Source organism: Callorhinus ursinus, unplaced genomic scaffold, assembly GCF_003265705.2.
Source record: "Callorhinus ursinus isolate GAN/ISIS: 27379988/994484 unplaced genomic scaffold, GSC_fseal_2.0 scaffold12, whole genome shotgun sequence".
In the NCBI taxonomy this organism is placed as follows: Eukaryota; Metazoa; Chordata; class Mammalia; order Carnivora; family Otariidae; genus Callorhinus; species Callorhinus ursinus.
The window spans coordinates 47869895-47893978 of NW_027397074.1; the positions used below are offsets into that span (position 1 = coordinate 47869895).

General features: G+C 34.8%; 1 protein-coding gene across 4 annotated transcripts in view; it reads left to right on the plus strand.

The window, feature by feature from the left end:
- BBS9 (Bardet-Biedl syndrome 9) overlaps nt 1–24084 on the plus strand; it is a 474925-nt gene that overhangs the window by 110552 nt on the left and 340289 nt on the right. For all 4 annotated transcript variants that reach the window (XM_025873123.2, XM_073899047.1, XM_025873126.2 and 1 more), the window contains 2 exons: nt 6312–6495; nt 7155–7284. In XM_025873123.2, the coding sequence (XP_025728908.1) occupies nt 6312–6495; nt 7155–7284 (314 nt within the window). The remainder of the gene's footprint in view (nt 1–6311; nt 6496–7154; nt 7285–24084) is intronic.

Consider the following 24084-nt stretch of genomic DNA (forward strand, 5'->3'; position numbering starts at 1 on the left):
CTTCATTAATTTGTGTAAACCGTATTTCCATCTGGTGTCATTTTTCTTCCTCCTGAAGGACTTGTTATCACATTTCTTTCAGTGAGAGTCCACTGGTGATGAATTCTTTCAGTTTTTCTATGTCTCCAAGGTTTTTTTTGCCTTTGTGTTTGAAAATATATTCTTTGGGTATAAGGTTTTAGTTTGACAGATTTTTTTTTCCCTCCCTGGCATTTTAAGAGGTTGCTCCACTCTCTTCTTGCTCCCATTGTTTCTCATGAGAAATCTGCCTACATTCTTATCTTTGTTCCTCTCTTCATAGTATCTTTTTTCCTCTGGCTGCTATTCTGATTTTCTCTTATCACTTCTTTTAAGCAATTAGACTATGCTGTGGCTTTGTGTAGTTTTCTTTATTTTGTGCTTAGAATTTGTTGAGCTTCTTGCATCTGTGAATTTATAGTTTTCATGAAAATTAGAAAATTTTTGACTCTTAATTCTTCAAACTTTTTTTTTTTTAATGTTCCATCTTTCTTCTCTCCTCTGGGGACTCCAGTTACACATACATTAGCCTACTTAAAGTTGTCTCACAGCTCACAGATTTTATTTTCATTAAAAACATTTTTTTTCTATTTTGTTTTGCTATGTTTTCAAGATTACTAACCTTTTTTCTATTATGTCTAATCTGGTGTTAATTCTCATGGTTTTCATCTTTACAAGTTCAATTTGGTTTCTTTTTCTGTTATATCTTCTATGTCTCTACTTAACTTTTTGAAGATGTAGAATACAATTATAAAATTTGTTTTAATGTCCTTGTTTTCTAATTCTAACACTTGCATCAGTTTTGAGTCTAGTTTCAGTTGACTTATTTATCTCTTCTTTACGAATCATATTTTCTTATTTCTTTACATGTCTGCTGATTTTTTATTAGATGCCAGATATAGTCATTTTACTTTTGGGTGCCAGATATTTTTGTATTCCTATAACTGTTCTTGAGCTTAGGCCTGGGATCTAGTTATGGTACTTGGGCAGCTTGATCCTTTTGGATTGTTAGCTAGGACCAGAACAGCACTCATCCCGAGGCTGCTTATTCCCCACTCCTGAGACAAGACCCTTCTGAGTGCTCTCCTCAGCTTCCTTTGAATTATGAGGTGTTCTAATCTGCTGGCAGGCACAGGCTGTATTCCAGGTGGTATGAATGCTGGGCACTGTTACCTCTAATCCTTTTGGGTGGTTCTTTCCCTGGCTTCGGGTAGTTTCCTTACATGAATGTGCTGGTTAAGTACTCAGATGAATATTTGAGAGGATTCTTTACAGATGTCAAAGTTCCGTCCCTGCACTGCTCTCTCCCTTTTGGCATGCTGTCTGTGCTCATCTGCTTTGCTTTCTCTGAACTCCCAGTGTTCATTTCCTCAATTCAGGGAGTTTGCTGGGCCTTGCCTTGGTTCCTCCTCCTGGGGCCATGGCCTGAAAACTGTCTCAAGGATAGAGCAGTCATACCACTCACCTCATTTGTTTTGTTCTCAAGGGATTGCTGTCCTTTGTTGTCTGATATTCAGTGCCTTGCAAACTGTTGTTTCATATGTTTTGTCCACGTTGTATTGTTTCAGGTGGGATGGTAAAGTCTTTTTCCTATTACTCTGTCTTGGCTGGAAGTGGAAGAATTTTAAAATTATTATTCTTAGTAAACTTCTATGTTTTTTGAGACTCATTAATTTAGAATGTGGTATATTTCCCTAAGGGGAGGTCACAGAGAGTGGCACTCAGTACCTGTGAATTAAAAGTGTTTACTGGCTGGATCTCAGCCTGCAGCATCAGAAACTTGGTTTGCTTATCCATTCTGAATGAATCGTCATCTCTCAGCATCAGGGACACATCAGCCCAAGTTATAGACAGTGATCTTTCTTTCTTTGAGATGGAGAGAAGGGGGAGGGGCAAAAGGAGAGGGAGAGAGAGAATCTTAAGTAGACTCCAGTCCCAGCATGGAGCCTGATGTAGGGCTCCATCTCATGACTCTGAGATCATGACCTGGGCCGAAATCAAGAGTCGGAAACTTAACCGACTGAGCCACCCAGGCGCCCTAACAGTGATACTTAATGCTAGAATGATGGCCTATTAAAATGTAAGGAGAAATGTGACTCATGGGACTTACATTTATGCTTTGTGTACCATGGAATCTTTTCATATGGGTCAGCTACACTTGAACTTAATGGTAATTGAATAATTTTTTTTTTAATTTTTTTTATTGTTATGTTAATCACCATATATTACATCATTAGTTTTTGATGCAGTGTTCCATGATTCATTGTTTGTTCATAACACCCAGTGCACCATGCAAAACGTGCCCTCCTCAATACCCATCACCAGGCTAACCCATCCCCCCACCCCCCTACCCTCTAGAACCCTCAGTTTGTTTTTCAGAGTCCATCATCTCTCATGGTTCGTCTCCCCCTCTGACATACTCCCCTTTTCTTCCTCTCCTGTTATCTTCTTCTTTTTCTTTTTTCTTAAAATATGTTGCGTTATTTGTTTCAGAAGTACAGATCTGTGATTCAACAGTCTTGCACAATTCACAGCGCTCACCGTAGCACATACCCTCCCCAATGTCTATCACCCAGCCATCCCATCCCTCCCACCCCCAACCACTCCAGTAACACTCAGTTTGTTTCCTGAGATTAAGAATTCCTCATATCAGTGAGGTCATGTGATACATGTCTTTCTCTGATTGACTTATTTCACTCAGCATAACACCCTCCAGTTCCATCCACGTCGTTGCAAATGGCAAGATCTCATTCCTTTTGATGGCTGCATAATGGTAATTGAATAATTTCTTAGTGTTGAATCCTGATTCAGATGAAGATAATCTCATCACTCACCTATATTCGCTATGCTGTCTTCCTCCTTCAGGTTGTTTTTATATATACACCAATAATATTTGTTCTTCTGTCCAGCCCCATTTGGATTTCATACCTTCTTCAGATATTTTAATACCTGAAGTAGATAAATATCTAAGTCAAATCTTGATGGTCAGAAATTTGTATCGTTAGTGTGAGTTTTCGTATCTCTTCTTTGATCCATTATTTGTTGATTAGAGCCTAACTTTGAGGGCAGTCTTATTTCCTCTTTGTCCCGATGCTTTTGTGGAGCCATCTCACTGTCATTGCTGTCTGAATACAGTATATGTCTGTATATGTCAGCCCATGTCTTTCCTCTTTTCTGTTTTTTTTTTTTAATTTAAAAATATTGATCGGGGGCTGAATTCTGAGAAGCATGTTCATTACATTCATTCCTTCCTTGTTTTATTTTTCTTTTTCTTTTTTCCTTTTTTTTTCCCCTTCCTTCCTTGTTTTAAGAAGCATTTCTTAAACACTGACCATGTTCCAGAGATACGGAGTTACCCTGGAGTAGCTCTTGAGGTATAGAGGATCCTGTCTGTATTCCTGGGACAGCTTGATGACTGCTCTGTATATACATATTGATACACTTTTAATTGTCTTTATATTAAAATATTATAGTTACAACAATATTGGTTAGGTTTTACTGATTATCAAATTTGATTTGCAAGGTAAACACAATATGGAAGTTTCTCTTAGGGAAATTTTTCAGTGAAGCAGATAACTTCCTTATGTGTACATATGTATTTTTTTTAAAGATTTATTTATTTATTTATTTATTTATTTATTTGAGAGTATGTGAGAGGGGGGAGGGTCAGAGGGAGAAGCAGACTCCCCGCTGAGCAGGGAGCCTGATGCGGGACTCGATCCCGGGACTCCAGGATCATGACCTGAGCCGAAGGCAGTCGCTTAACCAACTGAACCACCCAGGCACCCTATATATGTATTTTTTGAACAAGTCATGATCATTCCTTTTCTGTCTTAAGATCTTTGTATAGGTGGTTCACTTTGCATAGGGCATTCTCTCAACCAATTCTCTACCTGCCTTTCCCCCCCCCTCCAGGTTTATGGAGGTATAATTGACAAATAAAAATTATATAACTTATGGTAAACTACATCTATTGATATATAAATACATTGTGCAATGATTACCATAATTAAGCTGATTAACACATCTATCACCTCCCATAGTTACCTTTTTTTATGTTAACATTTAAGATCTATCTTAACAAATTTCAAGTATATGTACTATACAGTACAGTATTATAGCTATAGTCACCAGACTGTACATCAAGTCTCCAGAATTTATTAGCTCTGTGTAACTGAAACTTCGTACCCATTGACCAGCATCTTCTCATTTCCATCTTCCCTCAGACCCTGGCAACCACCATCCCACTCTCTGTTTATATACATTTACCTTTTTTAGATCCCACATGTAAGTGAGATCATGCAGTGTTTGTTTTTCTGTGCCTGGCTTATTTCACTTAGTTAGCATAATGCCCTCCACGTTCATCCATGTTGTCACAAATGGCAGGATTTCCTTCTTTTTAAAGGCTGAATAATATTCCATTATATTATATACATTATATAGTATATATATTCTATATAATATCTCATTTTTCTTTATTCATTTATCCATCAATGGACATTTCAGTTGATTCCATATCTTGGCTATTGCAAATAATGCTGCAGTGAACATGGGAATGTAGATATCTCTTTGATATCCTGTTTTCATTTCCTTTGAATATATGCCCAGAAGTATGATTGCTGGATCATATGGTCATTCTATTTTTCATTTTTTGAGAAACCTCCCTACCATTTTCCACAGTCCTGTACCAATTTGCATTCCCACCAACAGTGCATGAGGAGTCCCTTTTCGCTACATCCTTGCCAACACTTGTTATCTCTTGTCTTTTTTTTTTTTTAAGATTTTATTTATTTATTCGAGAGAGAGAGAATGAGAGATAGAGAGCACGAGAGGGAAGAGGGTCAGAGGGAGAAGCAGACTCCCCGCCGAGCGGGGAGCCCGATGTGGGACTCGATCCCGGGACTCCAGGATCATGACCTGAGCCGAAGGCAGTCGCTTAACCAACTGAGCCACCCAGGCGCCCCATCTCTTGTCTTTTTAATAATAGCCATTCTAACAGGGGTGAGGTGATATGTCATTGTGGTTTTGATTTGCATTTCCCTGATGATTTCGTCATGTTGAGCATTTTTTCGTATACCCGTTGGCCATTTGTATATCTTTTGAGAAATATCTGTTCAATTCTTTTGCTTATTTTTAAATCAGGATATTTTCTTGCTATTGAGTTGTCTAGCTCCTTATGTATTTTTGAGTATTAACCCCTTATTGGGTAGATGGTTTGCAGGTATTTTCTCCCATCCATAGATTGTCTCTTCACTGTGTTAATTGTTTCCTTTGCTGTGCAGGAACTTCTTAGTTTGATGCAACCCCTTTTGTCTATTTTTACTGTTGTTGCCTGTGCTTTTGAGGTCATATCTGAAAAATCATTGCCCAAACCAATGACAAAAAACTTTTCCTTATGTTTTTTTCTAATGGTTTTACAAATTCAGGTCTTATGTTTAAGTCTTTAACCCATTTTGAGTTGACTTTTGGATATGGTATGAGATCGGGGTCCAATTTCACTCCTCTGCATGTGGATATTAAGTTTTCCCATCACCATTTGTTAAAGAGACTGTCTTTACTGTGTGTTCTTGATACCTTTGTTGAGGATCAGTTGACTGTAAATGCATTTATTTCTCGGCTCTTTTCTGTTCCATTGGTCTAGGTTGTTTTTGTTTGTTTGTTTTGTTTTTTAATGCCAGCAGTGTGCTGCTTTTGCTAAGTATAGCTTGGTAGTGTACTTTAAAATCATGTAATTTGATGCTTCGAGCTTTGTTCTTTTTGCTCGATTGGTTTGGCTATTTGGAGTCTTTTGTGGTTCTGTATGAATTTTAGGGTTTCTGTTATATTTCTGTGAAAAATGCCATTGGAACTTTGATAGGAATTTGAATCTGTAGATCACTTTGGGTGAATGGTCATTTTAATAATAGTAATTCTTCTAATTGATGTACCTGGCATATCTTTCCATTTATTAGTGTTTTTCATTTTTTTTATCAATGTTTTATAGTTTTATTGTACAGGTCTTACACCTCCTTGGTTAAATTTATATGAGTATTCTTTTTTCCTGCCCCATTCCCCAAATTTATGAGTAATTTTGAACCACTGAAGAGCTTATATCATCTGGTAAAAGATGGCACAAAGTCTACTAGAGTGTATAAAATATCAGAAACACGGTCATCGCAAAAAAAAAAGTGAATGAAGACAGCCAATCTTTATGTCTGCTTTGTTGTAAAACAGTTTCTTAATTGTATTGATATGAAAGTGACTGAAATGCTTTGTTTTTAGCAACTAAATTGATTTTAGGTTTTCCTTTGTAGGTGGATTGGACTCTAAATATTGGAGAGCAAGCACTTGATATATGTATTGTCTCTTTCAATCAGTCAGCATCTTCTGTTTTTGTTCTTGGTGAAAGAAACTTTTTTTGCCTTAAGGATAATGGACAGATTCGATTCATGAAGAAACTTGATTGTAGCCCAAGTTGTTTTCTCCCGTATTGCTCAGGTGGGTAGAAGGATTCTTCTTTTATCTTTTCCATATGTCAAGGCTCTGTTATATACATCAGGAAAAGCCAAATTCACACGCATATATTTTAAACATCTGAGAAAATAGTTTTATACAGAACGTGTAATGGAAATTTTAACTTTTAAAGTTTGAATACACATTTGATATAAAGCACACATTTGGTTTTGTCAGTCATTTTACCTTGCATAGAAGGTCTTGGAGAATTGGCCTCAGGTATACATTTATGCTTTCCAAAAAGTGGCAGTTCAAGATATTTGCAAAAGAACACCAGATTCTTTTATAAGCAGAAAGGAGCATAGTAATGCCTAATGGAATGACTTATCTGTAGCCAGTGCCCAGTAAGAACCATTAGCTCATTGTGTTAAATATTAATGAAATTCATGCTTTCTTGATAAAATGCAAAAATGTTGGCTGCTATCTACTTATAGTTCCCAAGTCTGTAAAATTATTATTTTAATTTTTGATATTGGTGCTTGAAGTTGAAAAATACTATTTTATTACTTAAAATAAATACCTTATTACTTTATGCTTTTCCATGAAGACGTTAGAATTAGTTTGTATCATAAATCCCTTAAAAGTGTTATACTATTGCAAATAACTGTTTTCTTATTATCCTCTTTTCTATATTCAACATACAGTTTCTGAAGGAACAACAAATACTTTGATTGGAAACCATAATAACATGTTGCATATTTATCAGGATGTGACACTGAAGTGGGCTACTCAGCTTCCCCATATTCCTGTAGCAGTAAGAGTGGGCTGTTTACAGTAAGTGATTTAACTTTTTTTTAGGATCTTAGTCTAGGAATTTTGTAGAAGTTTTATGAAACAATAGCAAGTGATTTTACTAGGAATGACAAGTGACATTGTAGTGTGAATGTTAACAATGGAAACAATTTAAAATATAACTTTTATTGGAAAAGGATATAAAAAGGTCTTACTTAGCCTTCATCAATCATTTTTATTTTATTTTAATTCCCAGATAGTTAACATAAAGTATTATATTAGTTTCAGGTGAACAATATATTGATTCAATAATTCCATACATCACCCAGTGCTCATCATGATAAGTGCACTCCTTAATCCCCTCAATCATTTTTATTTAGTATCTCTAGTGAAATATCTTTTGTAAATTAAAGATTTAAAGAAAATGGCTTATCTGATAGATTTTTTTCTTTAAAATAGGAAAGGATTTCTTCAGGCATTTGATGGGTTCCATTTAGAGATCAGTTATTATTAGACTGAGACTATTACACATCAAAACTTGTTTCAGACCTTATTATGTCAAGTGGTGCAGAATTGCTAATGATTATGTACTTAAGACAGTTCAGATTTTAAATAGGGCCAATTTGCTTTTAAAATGAAAGATAAAATCCATACCTTAAATTTACAAAATTTATCAAAAATAAGAGAAATGAGACATAACTGTGTAATTTTTCTAGGTTGTCAGTATAAAAGGCAAGATCCTGACTAACCTTTAGCATCTCAGATTATGTTTAGGAATTGAAAATCCCAGTAAATACGTAGAAAGACAACTTTCTCTTTTTTTTTTAAAAGATTTTATTTTTAAATAATCGCTACACTCAATGTGGGGCTTGAACTCACAACCCTGAGACCAAGAGTCGCACGCTCCACTGACTGAGCTAGCCACATTCCCCCTAGAAACTCAACTTTCTCTAAAGCTTTATAGATTCCCTAGATCTAGTCAGTTCTGCTTATTTAGATAATTTTATTGAAATTTAAAAACCATATGTAGAATTCTTCAGTGGCACCTGTAGTATCTGATCAGTATGACTAATTCTCCCAAATTAAGAGATTGGATGTGTAAAATTGTTGAAGCTCAATGAAGGGTATTCATATTTGCATTAGTGGTTAATCTGAAGCCTGAATACTGGAAAAATAGAAACACCATTTTGAAAACATTGACTATTTTAAAAAGAAGTTGCTTTCTCATGTTTTATGAGAAAATACCATCATATAATTGCTATGCACTTAACTAAATTATAGTTATTTTGTATCTGAAGAAAAATATAAAATTTTAAGATTGGCTTTTACAACATCTACCAGATAGTCTTTTAAGTTCAACCAAACACTTAGATTCACCAGACATTTTAAATCAGATTTACTTAAAAGGATTTAGAACAGGAAAAACATCTTGCCAGCAGGGCAATGTCAAGTATTTCTCTTCTGGGAGAGTAATTCTTGCAGTAGTCCATATATCCATCCAAGAGCTCTTCTCTTTGGCCTCCCAAGTGACAACTCAGGTGTAAGAAGACAGATCCACACTGATGGGTATGTGGCTTATCTTGGCTTATAGGTTTAAATACTAAAAGGTCATTGTGGTTTTTGTGTGTATGTGGGGCAGAGGAGAGTGATGGATAGGAAAGATCTTATTGAGACCATTTAGTTGAAATGCTTATTTTACACATATATTATTTACACATTTCAAGAGTCACGGTACTCAGAGAAGCTCAAAGATACAGTTTCTGAGCAGATATTTATGGTTAATTTATGGTTTCAGTTCAGATGCACCTTATGAGTTAAGGGTCCAGAAATAACTGAAATAGTTCGGAGTGAAAAACCAAATTTCCATGTAGTGTGAATCAAGATGCTATATTCAGAAGTAGTCTGTCACCTCTGAACTGAGGTATTTGTAAGTGAAACTTCCTATTTCTTCTCATAGCTTTTTCAACATCATAATTATAAACAATTAAATGTAAATATTGCCATTAATGATTTCCACAGTTTATTACTATGTAACAATAGCTTTTAATTATTCATTGGAAAATTTTTCTTATTTTTATGTACTTTAGCATATAAAAGTATAGAGTTAGACTGAAAGAATTTCATTGTAATTTGTATTAGAATTTTAAAAGTGATTATTATTGACTTAGCTATAGTGTATTTATGTTTAGAAGTTATCATTTGGAATTAGAAGCAGTGAAATAATTTTGCTTCTGCTTTTTATTACCTTTAGAGTTAAACTTTTTTGGTTCAACTTCCTTGGCTGAATGTGTTTATTTGTAGAGGAAATTGCTGCTATTTTAATATGTTTCTTTTCAGTGAATAAGAAATACTGGATTTGGATCAAGTTGATGCAATTATACTTAATAACAGCATTTTGCTCAGAAACTAAGATGCTTTATTTCCTCCCACTCCCATTTACTTGGCAGTCCAAGTCCTTTACCTTTTTTATTATAAACCAATGCTAAATCTGCCTGTTTTCTTCTTTCTTTTCAGGGTAAACGGCATTCTTGATTAGAGAGATTTTTTTTTTTTAGTTTAATTATTTTAATTTTTTGTATTAAACTATGGGAATGTGATATGTGTATAGTTTGTAGTTTAAAGAATAAGAAGAGCATGAATGTGATAGTATTCTTTAAAATCTCAGCTATTATTGTTTTCCTCTAATTGCACGAAGTAGCTGTGGAAGCCTGGCCAGTGTCTTAGCTCTGCTGTGGTCAGTTTCCCAAACGGCAAATAAAGATCATCATTTATCCGTAATGTTATTCTCTCTAGAGATACAAAATATACCTCAAAGTGGAAGTCTATTTGAATGGATGTTCAAAGTGATGAGAACCTTTCCAAACTTCAGCTGGCAACCACAGCCGTTGTGCTTTAAAATCTTACTGCAGCTTGTTTTTCAGGATAAACAATTTGGTCTGGTACTTCAGTGTTTTTCTTCCTAGGCTATATCTACTATAGTAACTTACTATAACTGTCAGTATTTAACCATTTCATTCTTTAACCTTCTTCGATGTAGTAATCTTGACCAGAATGTTTTCCTCATTTCTTCTTTGGATTTTCCAGTTTCTTTTATCTTCCAGTCCTAACTCAAGTCACATAAATAAGCCTTCCCTCTCTTCTCTGGTCTCCTCTTCCTCTGAATTTCTATATTTATCTTATGTTGGTGAATGCTGTTTGATTTTCCTAACTCCTCAACTCAATTGTACTCTCCTTTAATGTTAGGGGCCTTTCTACTTTTGCATATTGCACTGAATAATCAGCCAGAAAGCTGAATATATGGTATATGCTTGGTAAATATGTAAAAATCATTGTGATCTGTGCATGTCAGGGGGAGGAATGGATGAAAAGATCTTCTAAGAGCTTTCAGTTGAAATACCTTTTTAAAGATATGGAACAATTGAGAGTCATAGATAGAAGGCTATTACTTCTTTGAAGACAAACTTATTAGGAGAATTTTCAAATTTCAGAGTGATTTTTTTTTAAGTTTAACTTTTGCTGTCAATTTGTCATTTCTTTTTTTGTGTGCTTTTAGAAAGGGAACATGGACCTAAATAGACACTTTTTCCTATGTTGTATTTTTAAGGATTTCCTTTGTGGCTTAATGGTACACATAAAATTTGTAAATATTTCTGGAATTAAGGTAGAGCATAAATTATGATTTTAGAATTTCTGCATTCTTTTTGGTATATTCCCTTATTAATCTGTTGTAGCTCAGGACTGGAATGTTAGTCTTTCATTAGTATATTTTTTCTGTCATTTTTTTGTTGAATAGCTAAGCATTTTGGTTTATATAGTCTAGTTCTGTATATTCAGCTTATGTCTATAATATTTTACTTTTTTGGTGAGTTTGCAAAATTTATCAATATAAAATTCCCCTTTCTGTCTTCTCATTTAATATTTCTTTTTTTGCTTTTGTTTTGTTTTACTTGCTTTGAATTCAGTTTGCTGTTGTCTGTGCTTTTTTTAATCTGTAATTTTATTTATTATTATTTTTTTAAGATTTTATTTATTTATTTGACAGAAAGAGCACAAACAGGCAAAGAGGCAGGCAGAGGGAGAGGGAGAAACAGGCTTTCTGCTGAGCTGCGAGCCCGATGTGGGACTTGATCCCAGGACCCTGGGATCATGACCTGAGCCAAAGGCAGACACTTAACCAACTGAGCCACTCAGGCACGCTGTAATTTTATTTTGGATGCATCTCTTGCAAACAGAAAATTTGATTGGATTTTTAAACCCATTTTGAAGATCATTTCCCTTTACCCATTTACAATTGTTATAATCTATGTATTTGGTCATTTTTCATCTGTATGATATTCTGTACTTTTAATTGTATTTCCTTTGCTCTCCATCTCTTTGTGAGTTGGGGATTCTCTGTCCTTGGATCTCCTATGTATTGGATGGTACGTACACATACATATCTCTTTTCTTTATTTCTATTAGTATTTACTTTTCAGTTTTGCCATAATCCAAAAATGAAATGAATCTTTCTCCCCGTGATAGGCAAAGGGTTTAATACACTGTTTCTTTCTCCTTTCCTGTTTCCCCACTCCTTGTACCACCTCCACACACAGGCATGGGTATACACATGAGCTTGTTCTCACACATATCACCCCCCAACACCCACACAGCCTTTGTTGCCATTTGTTCTTTGCTATGGTAACATAAGCTATTAACTATAAATTATTATTAAACTATACTAGTCCTTTTTTTGAGAATGTTTTAAAATTTGTATTCACTTTTTGTCTAGACCTATACTAATTTTTGTTATTTTTCTATATCTGTTAAATGTTGTGAATCTTTTTATATCACAAATTATAATTTTTTAACTTATTAATTTCACTTCCTCTCTTAATAGGATAATTTAATGTTCCCAGGAATGGTATAGGGTGTTAATATTTTATGGTAAAAATATAGTTACATTTTCCCCTCAAACTTTATTGATGTTGCTCCTTTATTTTTTAAAAATAACTTTTGTGGAAAATTATAATCTTGTGATTTCTATAAAAAGTATAGAGCTGTACTATTTAAAACCCAAGCAGTATTTAAAAGTGCAAGTAAGAAAACAAAACACAAAACTAACTGCCACCAAAGTTATCTCAGTCTTACCATCCAGATTTAACATTTGTTAGCACCTGTTAAACATGAAGCTGATATATTTGTCTACAGAGATGCAAATTTAGGCATAGAATAAAATTTCCAAAGCAGAAAAATGTTTTTAATTTTAATTTTATTTTATTATTGCTTTTTTAAGTAAGCTCTATGCCCATTGTGGGACTTGATCAAGAGTTGTGTGCTCTATCAGTCGAGCCAGACAGGCGACCCCAGAATAATATGTTTTTAAAATATACATTTATTTTATTATATTCTAACAGACAAATGGAATAGATGAAATGGAAGGAATAAATGAATTTTATGTAAATATTTATTCACAGCAATTTATTTTAGTTTCTAAAAGACCCTTCTAAACAAGAATAGAAAAGAGGTTAAAGGTTGTTATTTTCAATTTTTCTTGTTTTAAGCAAAAGTTTGTGTTGGTAATTTGTTACAACAGATATTTTCAGTTTTTTAAAGCTGCATTTCAATGTTTGGCAGTGTCTGTTGAGTCTGTTATTAAAGATAAGGAAAGCAGCATACTTACACTTTCTTCTTCCTCTCTTTTTGTCAAATTCTGTTATTGTTGGTATCTTATCCATTTGGTCAAAGTTTAAAATATTTTCATACATCTTAGTAATCACAGTTTTCACAGTCGTTTCATCCTATCCATATCTAAATGGACTCAAAGCTTACCGCCAGTTTGTTTTTATTGTTCCTGAATTGTCTTGATTCACTTCTTGGTTAGTTGAATTTAATCCTCCAGTAGTTTTGAGGAAAGCCTCTAAGTCTTCTTGCATTCTTGAGAGTTGTTTATTGCTGTTATACATGAAGGTTTTCTTAGCTTCCCTCAGAATTTTGGACATTCCATTTGGTGTTGACAGTTGATGTGGAAAGGTCTGAGGCTGACTTAAATTTATTTGCAAAACTTCTTATTGAATCAATTACTTTTTTTTGCCTGTCTCATATCTAACTTAGTTTTTAAATCCTTAAAGAACTGTAAAATTAACTAGCATATTGACAGTTGATTAATTCTGCATCAGTTTGTTCTGGGACAAGGTGGGAATTGATAGATTCAAGTTTTTATTCATTTCAGGAAAATATTCTTCCATTATAGCTTTGAATATTGGTTCTGCTTTACTAGTTTAGATTTGTTTTTTTATTTAAATTCAGTTAGTCAACTTATAGTATATCATTAGTTTCAGATGTAGCGTTCAATAATTCATCAGTTGCATTTAACCCCCAGTAGTTTAGTTTTCTTAATATCATTTTTTTTAAAGATTTTATTTATTTATTTATTTGAGAGAGAGAGAGAGACAGAGCCGCAAGCATGAGCAGGGGGAAGGGGAGAGGGAGAAGCAGACTTCCCCCTGAGGAGGGAGCCCTATGCAGGGCTCCATCCCAGGATCATGACCTGAGCCAAAGTCAGACAACCGACTGAGCCACCCATACGCCCCCTTAATATCATTGTTATAAATGTTAGCCTTACTTCGTCTTCCAAAGCTAGCATCTCTTCATTAATTATTTGTATATATTTTTTCTTTCCATTTTGATTGGTGTGATTTTTTCCATGTCTCTCTATCATGTTTTTGAGTTTGTTTTTATTTTGTCTTGTTATTGCTTTTTAAAAAATTTTTATTTATTTATTTGGCAGATAGAGACACAGCAAGAGAGGGAACACAAGCAGGGGGAGTGGAAGAGGGAGAAGCAGCCTTCCCGCCGAGCAGGGAGCCCTATGTGGGGCTCGATGTGGGGCTCGATCCCAGGACCCTGGGATCAGGACCTGAGCTGAAGGCAGACGCTTAATGACTGAGCCACCCAGGCACCCCTCTTGTTATTGCTTTTACCGTGGCTTTCATCCCTATAGCTTTTGTTTAAGCTTTTTCTTTTTTTAAAGATTTTATTTATTAGAGAGAGAGAGAGAAAGAGCACAAGTCGTGGGAGGGGCAGAGGCAGAGGGAGAAGCAGACTTCCTACTGAGCAGGGAACCCGACCTGGGGCTTGATCCCAGGACACGGGGATCCTGACCTGAGCTGAGGCAGGCGCCTGACCAACTGAGCCACCCAGGCACCCCTTGCTTGAGCTTTTTAAATAAATTATGTTGATAATTCATTGATAACAGTGGTAACTATTTGTCTGATTTCTCCTTTTGTTTCCTCAGGAAGTTCTTGCAATGGACATTTTCTGCCTTTTGCTTAGGTTCCTATTTCCTTCATGTCTTTCTTTCACCTCTTTTACTTTATTTGCAATTTCTACACATAGGTCCTCTGTTAATTGCTCTCCAGTTATTAGTCATTTTATTTTATTTTTTATTTTATTATGTTATGTTAATCACCATACATTACATCATTAGTTATTGATGCAGTGTTCCATGATTCACTGTTTGCGTATAACACCCAGTACTCCATGCAGAACGTGCCCTCTTTAATACCCATCACCAGGCTAAACCATCCCCCCACCCCCTCTCCTCTAGAACCCTCAATTTGTTTCTCAGAGTCCATCATTTCTCATGGTTCATCTCCCCTGTTTATTCCCCCCCCTTCATTTTATTACTCATTTTAAAAATGGTGGTAGAAATTTGTTGAAGAATCATGTGGGAAGTGAAGGGAGAGACTAATGAGCTCAGACCACCTGAGTCTTTTCACCTTCTCACTGTGTTTATTTTTTCCTTTGCCCTGGGGACCCATTTTCCTCAGTTTTCAGGGTTTAAGAGGTTGGTCAGTCTAACAGGAGTCCCCCTTGGCCCCCAGTCACAGGCCCTTGGTGCTAAGAATTAGTGGCTGCTGCTTGTTTTCTTATCTTCATTGGTTAGGAAGCTAACCGATTAATAAATGCATCTTTTATTTCCACTGTGGTTTTCTGATGTTCCATGTCCTGCATCCCACCTATGCCTTTGGATCCTTTTATGCTAGCCTGGACCTGACCCTCTATTCTTCCTGAGGCCTGAGGAGTATGTGCCAGCTCTTGGCATCCTATTTTATTGTGGGCCACAATTTAAAATGTTTGGCACAACAGATGTGTCTCAAAATGTGTTAATTGTGATTGTAGTTATTTCCTTGTTCAACTTTCCCTTTTTTTGGGGGGTGGTGGTTGTTATTGTCATACTTTTTGCTGTTTTTGGTGAGCTTTGAGGAGTTTTGCTGTGCCATTTTTGATTAGAAGTCATTTCTTTATCAGTTAATGTTTATTGTTGTTGGCGAGAGAATTATGGCCAACTTGATTTTTGTTCTGTTATGAGTAACTAGTTCTTTATGTCTGATTGCTTATAGAATGTTTTTCATTTTTTCTGTAAATGTCACATTTGCCGTCATATATTTGTCTAGTATTGTTTTCCTTAATTTAGTTGGGAATATAGTGAGTGTAATCTGTTTAAACCATTTGTTTGGCAGCTAAAAAAGTTTCCTTATGTTTCATCTTTGATTATTCTTTCAGATCTGTTCAATGTTTTCATTCTTCAGGGAAACTAATACCTTTTGGTTGGCTGTTTATTTTCTGTTCCTTATATATGCCATCTTCTTCCTTATAATTTTCACTCTGTGTCATTTTTTTTCCTGTTTTTTGGGAGAGTGTCTGAATTTTGTGTTCTTAATCATTGGTTTGAGCTTTTACAGCATTGGTTTTGGTCTTTTTAGTGTGTACCATTGGAGAGTTTTTTAGTTTACTGAGGCAATATCTTTCTCCTTCTCATGCCTCCCACCTTCTGCACCTTTGGTATGAGTACCTAGTGTAGTACATGGCAAGCTACAATTCCCATAATGCACTTTTACCAGGTATGTCTTATTTTGAAACATGTTTATAGTGTTTATTTTGGGACTCTATCTCTGAGCATATAATGTGCTACTACTGATATCTGTCCTTTACATAGCCAGTTGTTTTATAGATTTTGTTACCCCTGTATGGATTTAGGTGGGTAGCGTAGAGGAGGTAAGGGCAGTAGAATAGTTGAGAAAGGTTCAGGTGAGGAGGGTTAAAATATATTGCTTCCAGCATAGGTCAGAATTGAGTAGTAAAAGATATCCACATAGTTTTATTGTTTCTGTAGAACCTGGGTTTCTGAATCAGATTGAGTCAGGGATTAGGATTAGGGAAGAGGAGTGAAACATCTTCCTATCTTTGTTCAGGTGGTCTTTATGAAGTGAAGCTGGGGTCTGGCATGAGCTGAAACTATATTTTTGGCTTCATCTACCTGGTAACTAGTCAAAATTTCTTTTAGATTTTGGATTTACAATTTATGGGGTTGTTTTCCTCTCTCTCCCTCCTTTTCTCACCTTTGCTAATGATTTTTATGTCTGTGTCTGTTTCTTTTCAGTTCCCGCATTGTGATCTTGGTTAGGTATTAGAGAGATTGCACTGAAGGCTGTTGCCATATTGAATTGAATATTTCTGAAGAGCCTTAGGATTATATTTTTAAGTTGCAGAGAAAAATCTCTCTGGGAATTGGATTGGAATAGTACTGAATTTAGGGACTCTTTTGGAGAAATTGGCTTTTTTCCAGTTCTAAGTACCTTTTAATTTCCAAAAATAATTCAGTTCAATGAGAGATTGAACAGTGTAGTGTTTTGTTGTTTTGGAAAAAAAAATTTAAAATGCCAGCCCTTTTAGAAAGATACGATCCTTGAATGGTGGCTGAGCTCTTGGTTTTATACAGAAAATATTACTGTCTTTAATAATTAGATACCCCACTATCCTCCTTCCCAGTTAATACTTGGTCTTACTTCATGCAGTGCTCATTATAGCTGAATTCTAGTTCAGTGAAAGAATTTATATACTTTCATGAAATTTGACATAGTGGGTTTTGACATTAATATGATTATTTTCCTAACTTTCCCATCTCCCTATCATAATGTAGTATTTATATTGTTTTGGTGGTTTTTAGAAACTGTGTTTTTGGTTGTAACTGATGCTTTTGGCTTTGTAATTAAATTAAGTTTATTTAGCTCATTTTACTGTGTTTTAACTATTGAATTTCAGTGTTTTCACCATTATTTTTTCCTGAGAAGTCCATCTTTTTCCCATATATTTTGTTTGTTTGTTTTTTGTTTTGTTCTGTTTTGTTTTGCATTTTCATTTTATTTAGAAAGTAAAAAACATTTTCTTCTCTGTACTAATAGTGATAAATCCGTTTTAAAGAAACCCATTGTAACTTAAGTGGCATAAGGTTATAATTGGGTTTTTAACCATAAACGTTAAATAGGGTGAGAGAGCCCCTACCAGAAAATGGGGGCTTCACTTGGGGCCTGGTGGGCCTGCTAATGCAACATAATAGTTTATAACTTAACATAAGGAGTTATGGGGAAGAGAAGAACAAAACTGATTATATTTGCTATTTTTTTTCTTCCTCTTATTGTTAATACCTCAGTAACCATGAATTGGACAACTTGTTTATGTCAATTGTATTAAAGCATTTTTGGAGTAAAATGAATTGCATTATTTTTGATGGTCATCATTACTTGCATGCATATATTTCCATTGTGTGAGGTGAAGGTCTTTAATGAGGTGACCCCCTGATTTTATATTGATTGGATTTCATATCGATTGAACAAGAATTGTGCTTGTAATGCCCTTCTCACCATGGGTTTGCCCCATAGCTGATATACTGCCTGTGATTTGCTATTACTCTTATGAACTGCAGTATTGCTACTTTAAGTGTTTTATTCACATAGGAAAGATTTGCAGTCATCTTATCAATAAATTAAAAAGCCGTATCTTTGCCGTTATTTGTCCACTGGGGTTATAACCCTCAGAAAAACCCTCCTTATGAAAATTAGAAATCTTTTGCTTGGTCTCATGTTTTCATTATTATTTTATTTTTTATGTAATAATGTAGAACACAGCATCCCCCATTCTTGTGAAAAGTTTAATAGTAATTACAGTTCCAGATTATTTGACTTTGTTACATTCCATAGTAAATCTGTTTAATTTTCTTGCCAGAGGTTCTAGAAACACTGTATAGCCAAGGATAAGGAGTTATGCTTAGAATGCTAGTTGGGTTTGAATTTTTTTGTTTTATAAATTAAATATTTTAATGGTAGAATTCTTCTTATTACCACGTATTTCCACTGAAAATTTTCTCTGTCGTACTGTCATTGAGACTGTGAACTTCTCTTAAAAATGAACTTCTCAATCTCAAAGAAAATAATCTCTATGGAAAAATGCCTTTTTTAAAAAAAATAATATTTTGTTTATTTATTTGAAAGAGAGACAGCAAGAGCGAGAGAGGGAACACAAGCAGGGGGAGTGGGAGAGGGAGAAGCAGGCTTCCCGCCAAACAGGGAGCCTGATGCGGGGCTCAATCCCAGGACTCCTGGATCAGGACCTGAGCTGAAGGCAGATGCTTAACGACTGAGCCACCCAGGCGCCCCAGAAAAGTGCCTTTGTGTTTTGGATCTGATTCTCTATCCCGTAATGGGTATGGGAGTTAATTTGATAGTGGATATTGGGGTGGGGGAGTCAGTTGTTCACTAGAGTTGTAGCCAGCAGGAAAGTATTTTGCTTTTCACTAGTTAGGGTGGGTTTTGCTTTTTAGTAAGCACATATCTTCTTGACTCTTTGGTTCTGGGAGACCTTTTGTGTCAGGTTGGTGACTTGCTTTCATCTCTTGGAAACCCATGCAATTTTATGTAATCTCTCTTCACTTCAAGAAGAGGGAGACAAACCATAAGAGGCTCTTAATCTCAGGAAACAAACTGAGGGTTGCTGGAGTGGTGGGGGGTGGGAGGGATGGGGTGGTTGGGTGATGGACATTGGAGAGGGTATGTGTTATGGTGAGCGCTGTGAATTGTGTAAGATTGATGAACACAGACTTGTACCCCTGAAACAAATAATACATTATATGTTAATAAAAGAAAAAAGAATTTTGGTTTCAAAGATAGAGTGAGGGTTGTGTGTGTGTGTGTGTGTGTGTGTGTGTGTGTGTGTGTGTGTGTTTAATATCTCTATTTCCTAATGGGAAAAGGTTATGGTTTTCTAAGTTGCTTACTGGGGAATACAAAAGTGAAACAAAGTGATTGTTTTTCCTAACATTGGGTTTATATGCTGCTGCTAAGAACTTTGGAACTTTGGATGGACTTAGTTCCTTTAGCCTATTAACCAGTGTATGGCCTATATTTTGAAACTCGCTTTGGCATACAAATCTGGGTTTTTGCCAAAATAAAAAAATATGTTTGTCAATGTATAAATCTTGCTGTGTAGGCTAAAGTTGGATGACTTAAAAGTAGAATCAATTGTTATCTGAAAGAAAATGCAAGAAATATAGCAATATTTATTGCCTGTTGTGCACTGGCATCTTTGCATCATAAGGATCTTAAATCTAAAAAGAACTGTTAGCTAATTCAAAACTTTTGACATGTTTAATGTACAGGTTTAATAGTTTAGACACTTTTACTAACTCCCTACATCTTCAAAAAACAGATTTAGGAGAACATCAGTATATTTTTTTTTCATTTCAAGAGAACAGAATATTAACTAAAATTGCTAAAAACAAGGTTAAAAATATATAGTCAAACAATCATGTCATCATTTAAGTCTCTTTTGTAACTTTAATTTGAAACTTTATTTTTATTTATTTATTTATTTTTAAAAAAGATTTTATTTATTTGACAGAGAAAGACAGTGAGAGAGGGAACACAAGCAGGGGGAGTGGGAGAGGGAGCAGGGAGCCTGACGTGGGGTTCAATCCCAGGACCCTGGGATCATGACCCGAGCCCAAGGCAGACGCTTTAATGACTGAGCCACCTGGGGGCCCCTAATTTGAAACTTTTAAGTAAATCAAATCTTATTTGGTAAAACAGGGCTTTATTTCTCAATTGTCTGACCTCTATGATCCATAGGATTTGCTACTGAGCAGATAGGAGGGTTTGCATATATTCTTTTTTTTTTTTTAAAGATTTTATTTATTTATTTGAGAGAGAGAGAGAATGAGAGAGAAAGCACATGAATTGGGGGGAGGGTCAGAGGGAGAAGCAGACTCCCTGCCGAGCAGGGAGCCTGATGCGGGACTCGATGCGGGACTCGATCCAGGGACTCGATCCAGGGACTCCAGGATCATGACCTGAGCCGAAGCCAGTCGCTTAACCAACTGAGCCACCCAGGCACCCGGTTTGCATATATTCTAAAATGGAGATCTGTATTCAGTGGTTTTCTTACCTGCAGACAGAGAATATCTACTGCGTTCATTGCACTGCAGTTTACTATTTAAAATAAGTGTAAAATAAAAGCAGTTAGTACCAGCTTTATTGATGTACTTAAAAAAAGCAGATATCCATATACTTGAGAGTATAATATTTAAACTATACAGGAAAACTGTACTAATTCAAAGTTAAAGTGTTTTTTGTTTTAATTAAGTAAAAGGTGACAGAATGCCATTATTGAATATTAATTCATTAATGTAGAGCCTATGTTCTAATTAGAGTATATGTTCAAATCTTGATAAGGCTTGGTTAGATAAGAACTTTGCTTAGTGCAGAAAGATTTATTATCCTTTTTTCCCTCGTAGTTCATCAAAAAACATCTTTAATTTTCAAATGACCTTAGAGTGAGAGTATTTTAATATTTGTAGGTAGTTAGCATATATTACATATTATGAAGATGTTTGAGAGCATGAACTGATTATCTAATTAGTACTGTGTTCTTTCACTGTAATACTGTTCTAAGAGTACAAATAATAATAGCTAATATGTATTTCACATCCTGTGCACCAAGTACCATTCTAAGTGCTTTGCACATATTTATTTAATTCTTCTAAGAACAGTTACTACAATTATTACCATCCCTATTTTATAGATGATGAAACTGAAGCATAGAAAGATCAGATAAGATGCCCAAGAGCGTAATCAAACACATGAACTACTCATTATAGTGTAAGTGGGTAAGTGTTATTAATATAGAAAAGCAGAAAATGATAGGCCTTCAAAGTGTTTAGTCCACCATACTACTAGAAGTAGATGTCCCAACTCTTTGTGTTTCTACTAAAAAAACTCTCATACCTTTCCTTTCCCCAAAACAGTTGCTTCCGTTTCAGATTAGTGCTACCCAATATTCAATCTAATGAGAAGTACGTTATTTGAAGTTGTAATGGTAAACGTCTGAAAAGCCAGAAAGCAGAAGCCTAAAACAAGTGATTACTTTTGGAGGGGTGGAAGAATCTGGATATGTTCTCTAAATATCGGTATTCCAAAAATGAACTCCAGTCTCTGGAAGAATAATAATACTGCCAAAGCTCTTTGATTTAAATCTTAAATAGTTTAGTTATTTATTTATATAAATAACAAAAACCTTTTGGTATGAAAAATGAAAGCTAAATTAGTAAATGTCTTAACTGAGAATAGTGTTACAGAAAATTATTCCTTTTTTTATTTAAAGGGGAATTGTGGTTTATAAATTAGAAATTACTAGTATTTCAGTAGTCAGATACAACAAAAAATAGTACCTTTTGCTTTTGGATGCAGTATTTTAGAATGCTATTTTTAGAATGCTTTTATCTTTCATTTATATTCATTTCCAACACCAAATTTCCCTCTTCCTACTCCATTCTGTTGCCTACATATCTTAAATAAGTAGGTACAGTTCATGTTAATTGAACATTTAAACATTTTTCTTAGAAGGAAAATTCTGATTTGGACCACATGATTTATATTTAGCAGTGAATTTTGCAATAATTTTCAACACTTAGGATTATAAAAATTCTGTATTCCCTTAAAAAAACTTTGTTAATGACAGAGCAAGCAAATATGATATCTGTAGTTCGAAAAAAACATTCTGAACTTTCCAGAGTGTCAGCTGTGCCCATATAGTGTGTATGTAACATGGGGCTTATGTATGAGTAAATAAGTAGCAGAAACAGTTTTTAAGGAAGCAATATTCAGAGTACTTAAATTTAGCGGAAATACATGAAAAATTAAAACACAATCACATTGGGAGTAATGGAGGAATGGAGTGAAAAAGGTTACTCTTACCACTTTTTCAATTTCTGCAGGCTTCCAGATGGTAGGAAATGCTTTGTTCTTCCCTCCAGCCCATCTGTTGTTCTTTAGCATAACTGACATCAGCACAACTACTGCAACCATTAAGTGTCACCCTATAAAAATGGCAAAATTTAGAACTTATTACACAGTTCTATGGAAAGAAGATTATAAGAATCAAAGTTATAGTTTGTTGAAAGATTCTCTTTTATTTTTTATTGTTTAGTGTGTGTGGCATAATGGTGTGATAGAAGTAATGCCCAGGAATGACGTACTCTGAGATTAGAACAGATTTCTCTTACTTGAGATGGTGTAGACAATTATTCATGACTTAGAATTAAACATAGGGATTTCTATGTGTTTCATGGGAATGAATTACTTTTTGAGTAAGGACTATAGTATATGTGATTTGCTAAACCTATGCATTTGTTTTATTACTTTTTCCCCCCAGACTATTGTATTTTTGCCAGAAATGGAAATGTATATTACTGTTTTCTACACAAAAGTTACTTTTCAAAATTTTATTTATTTTTTAGAGAGGGAAAGGGGAGGGAGGGCAGAGGGAGAGGGAAAGAGAGAATCTTAAGCATGGAGCCTGTCAGAGGGCTAGAGCTCACAAACCTGAGATCATTACCTGAGCCAAAATCAAGAGTCAGCTGCTTAACTGACTGAGCCACCCAGGTGCCCCTCACAAAAATTACTTTTAGAAAAATAGTTATAATAATTATTTGTGCCAGTTTTAGTTCAGCAAGTATACCATTTTTGTAGTTTAAACATTTTTAATTTTTAATTAATTAATTTTTAGAGGGAGAGGGAGAATCTTAAGCAGGTTCCATGCCCAGTGTGGAACCTGATTCAGGGCTTGATCTCACAACCCTGAGATCTTGACCTGAGCCAAAATCAAGAGTCAGATGCTTAACCAACTGAACCACCCAGGCACCCCTAAATATTTTTTTAAAAGTAGAGCACTAAAAAACAAACAAATAAATAAAAAATTAATTAATAAAAGTAGAGTGCTAAGCAAAATAAATTTCTTTTTAGATAACATGAAATATTATAAAATACTTTTTATTTATTAGTGCCTGCCTAGAGTTGGACCTCATAAATTTTATTTATTGCTGATTGGTTTACAAACCGGACTTGTGTTTGCTAGCATAGAGTTTAGACAGTGAATCTTTACTTTTAATCAACAGTCACATCCTTAGGGTAATTTTGGATTGATTATTCATCTTAACCTTCTTTTCCTTTTCTGTTCCTTAAATATTTAGTGTCTGAAAACTGGCCTTTTAAGAAAAGTTAAATAAAGTTTTGTTAAAATCAGAATAATTCTTGTCTAGGTTACTTTTGCCCATTTTTTATGTACTATAATATAAAAACAGAAAAATCAAACAATACAGTATATATTATGTGTCGCTTTTAGGGAGATTGCTGTCACTTTTCTTGTGTTATTTCCTCCAAATACGTATCTTTCTTCCAGCTTGTATATATTTCATGAAATTTCATATTTATTTTGAAAAAGTCTTCCAAGATTATGTCACATTTGAGTTCAGGAAATACAGTTGTGATTAGAAGTATTATGTTACCTTTAGGGATAAATCAATTAATGCAGTTCTTCCAGTTTTGGCAAACCTCATTTTTAAGCCATTTGAACCATCCAAGTGATATTCAAATATTCAGTGAAATTTACTAGCCCCAGAGGCCCGGTGAGTTCTACAATGTTTGGTTTCTTAAAGACAAGCTAAACTGAATAGCAGTAGTAGATGAGGTTCAT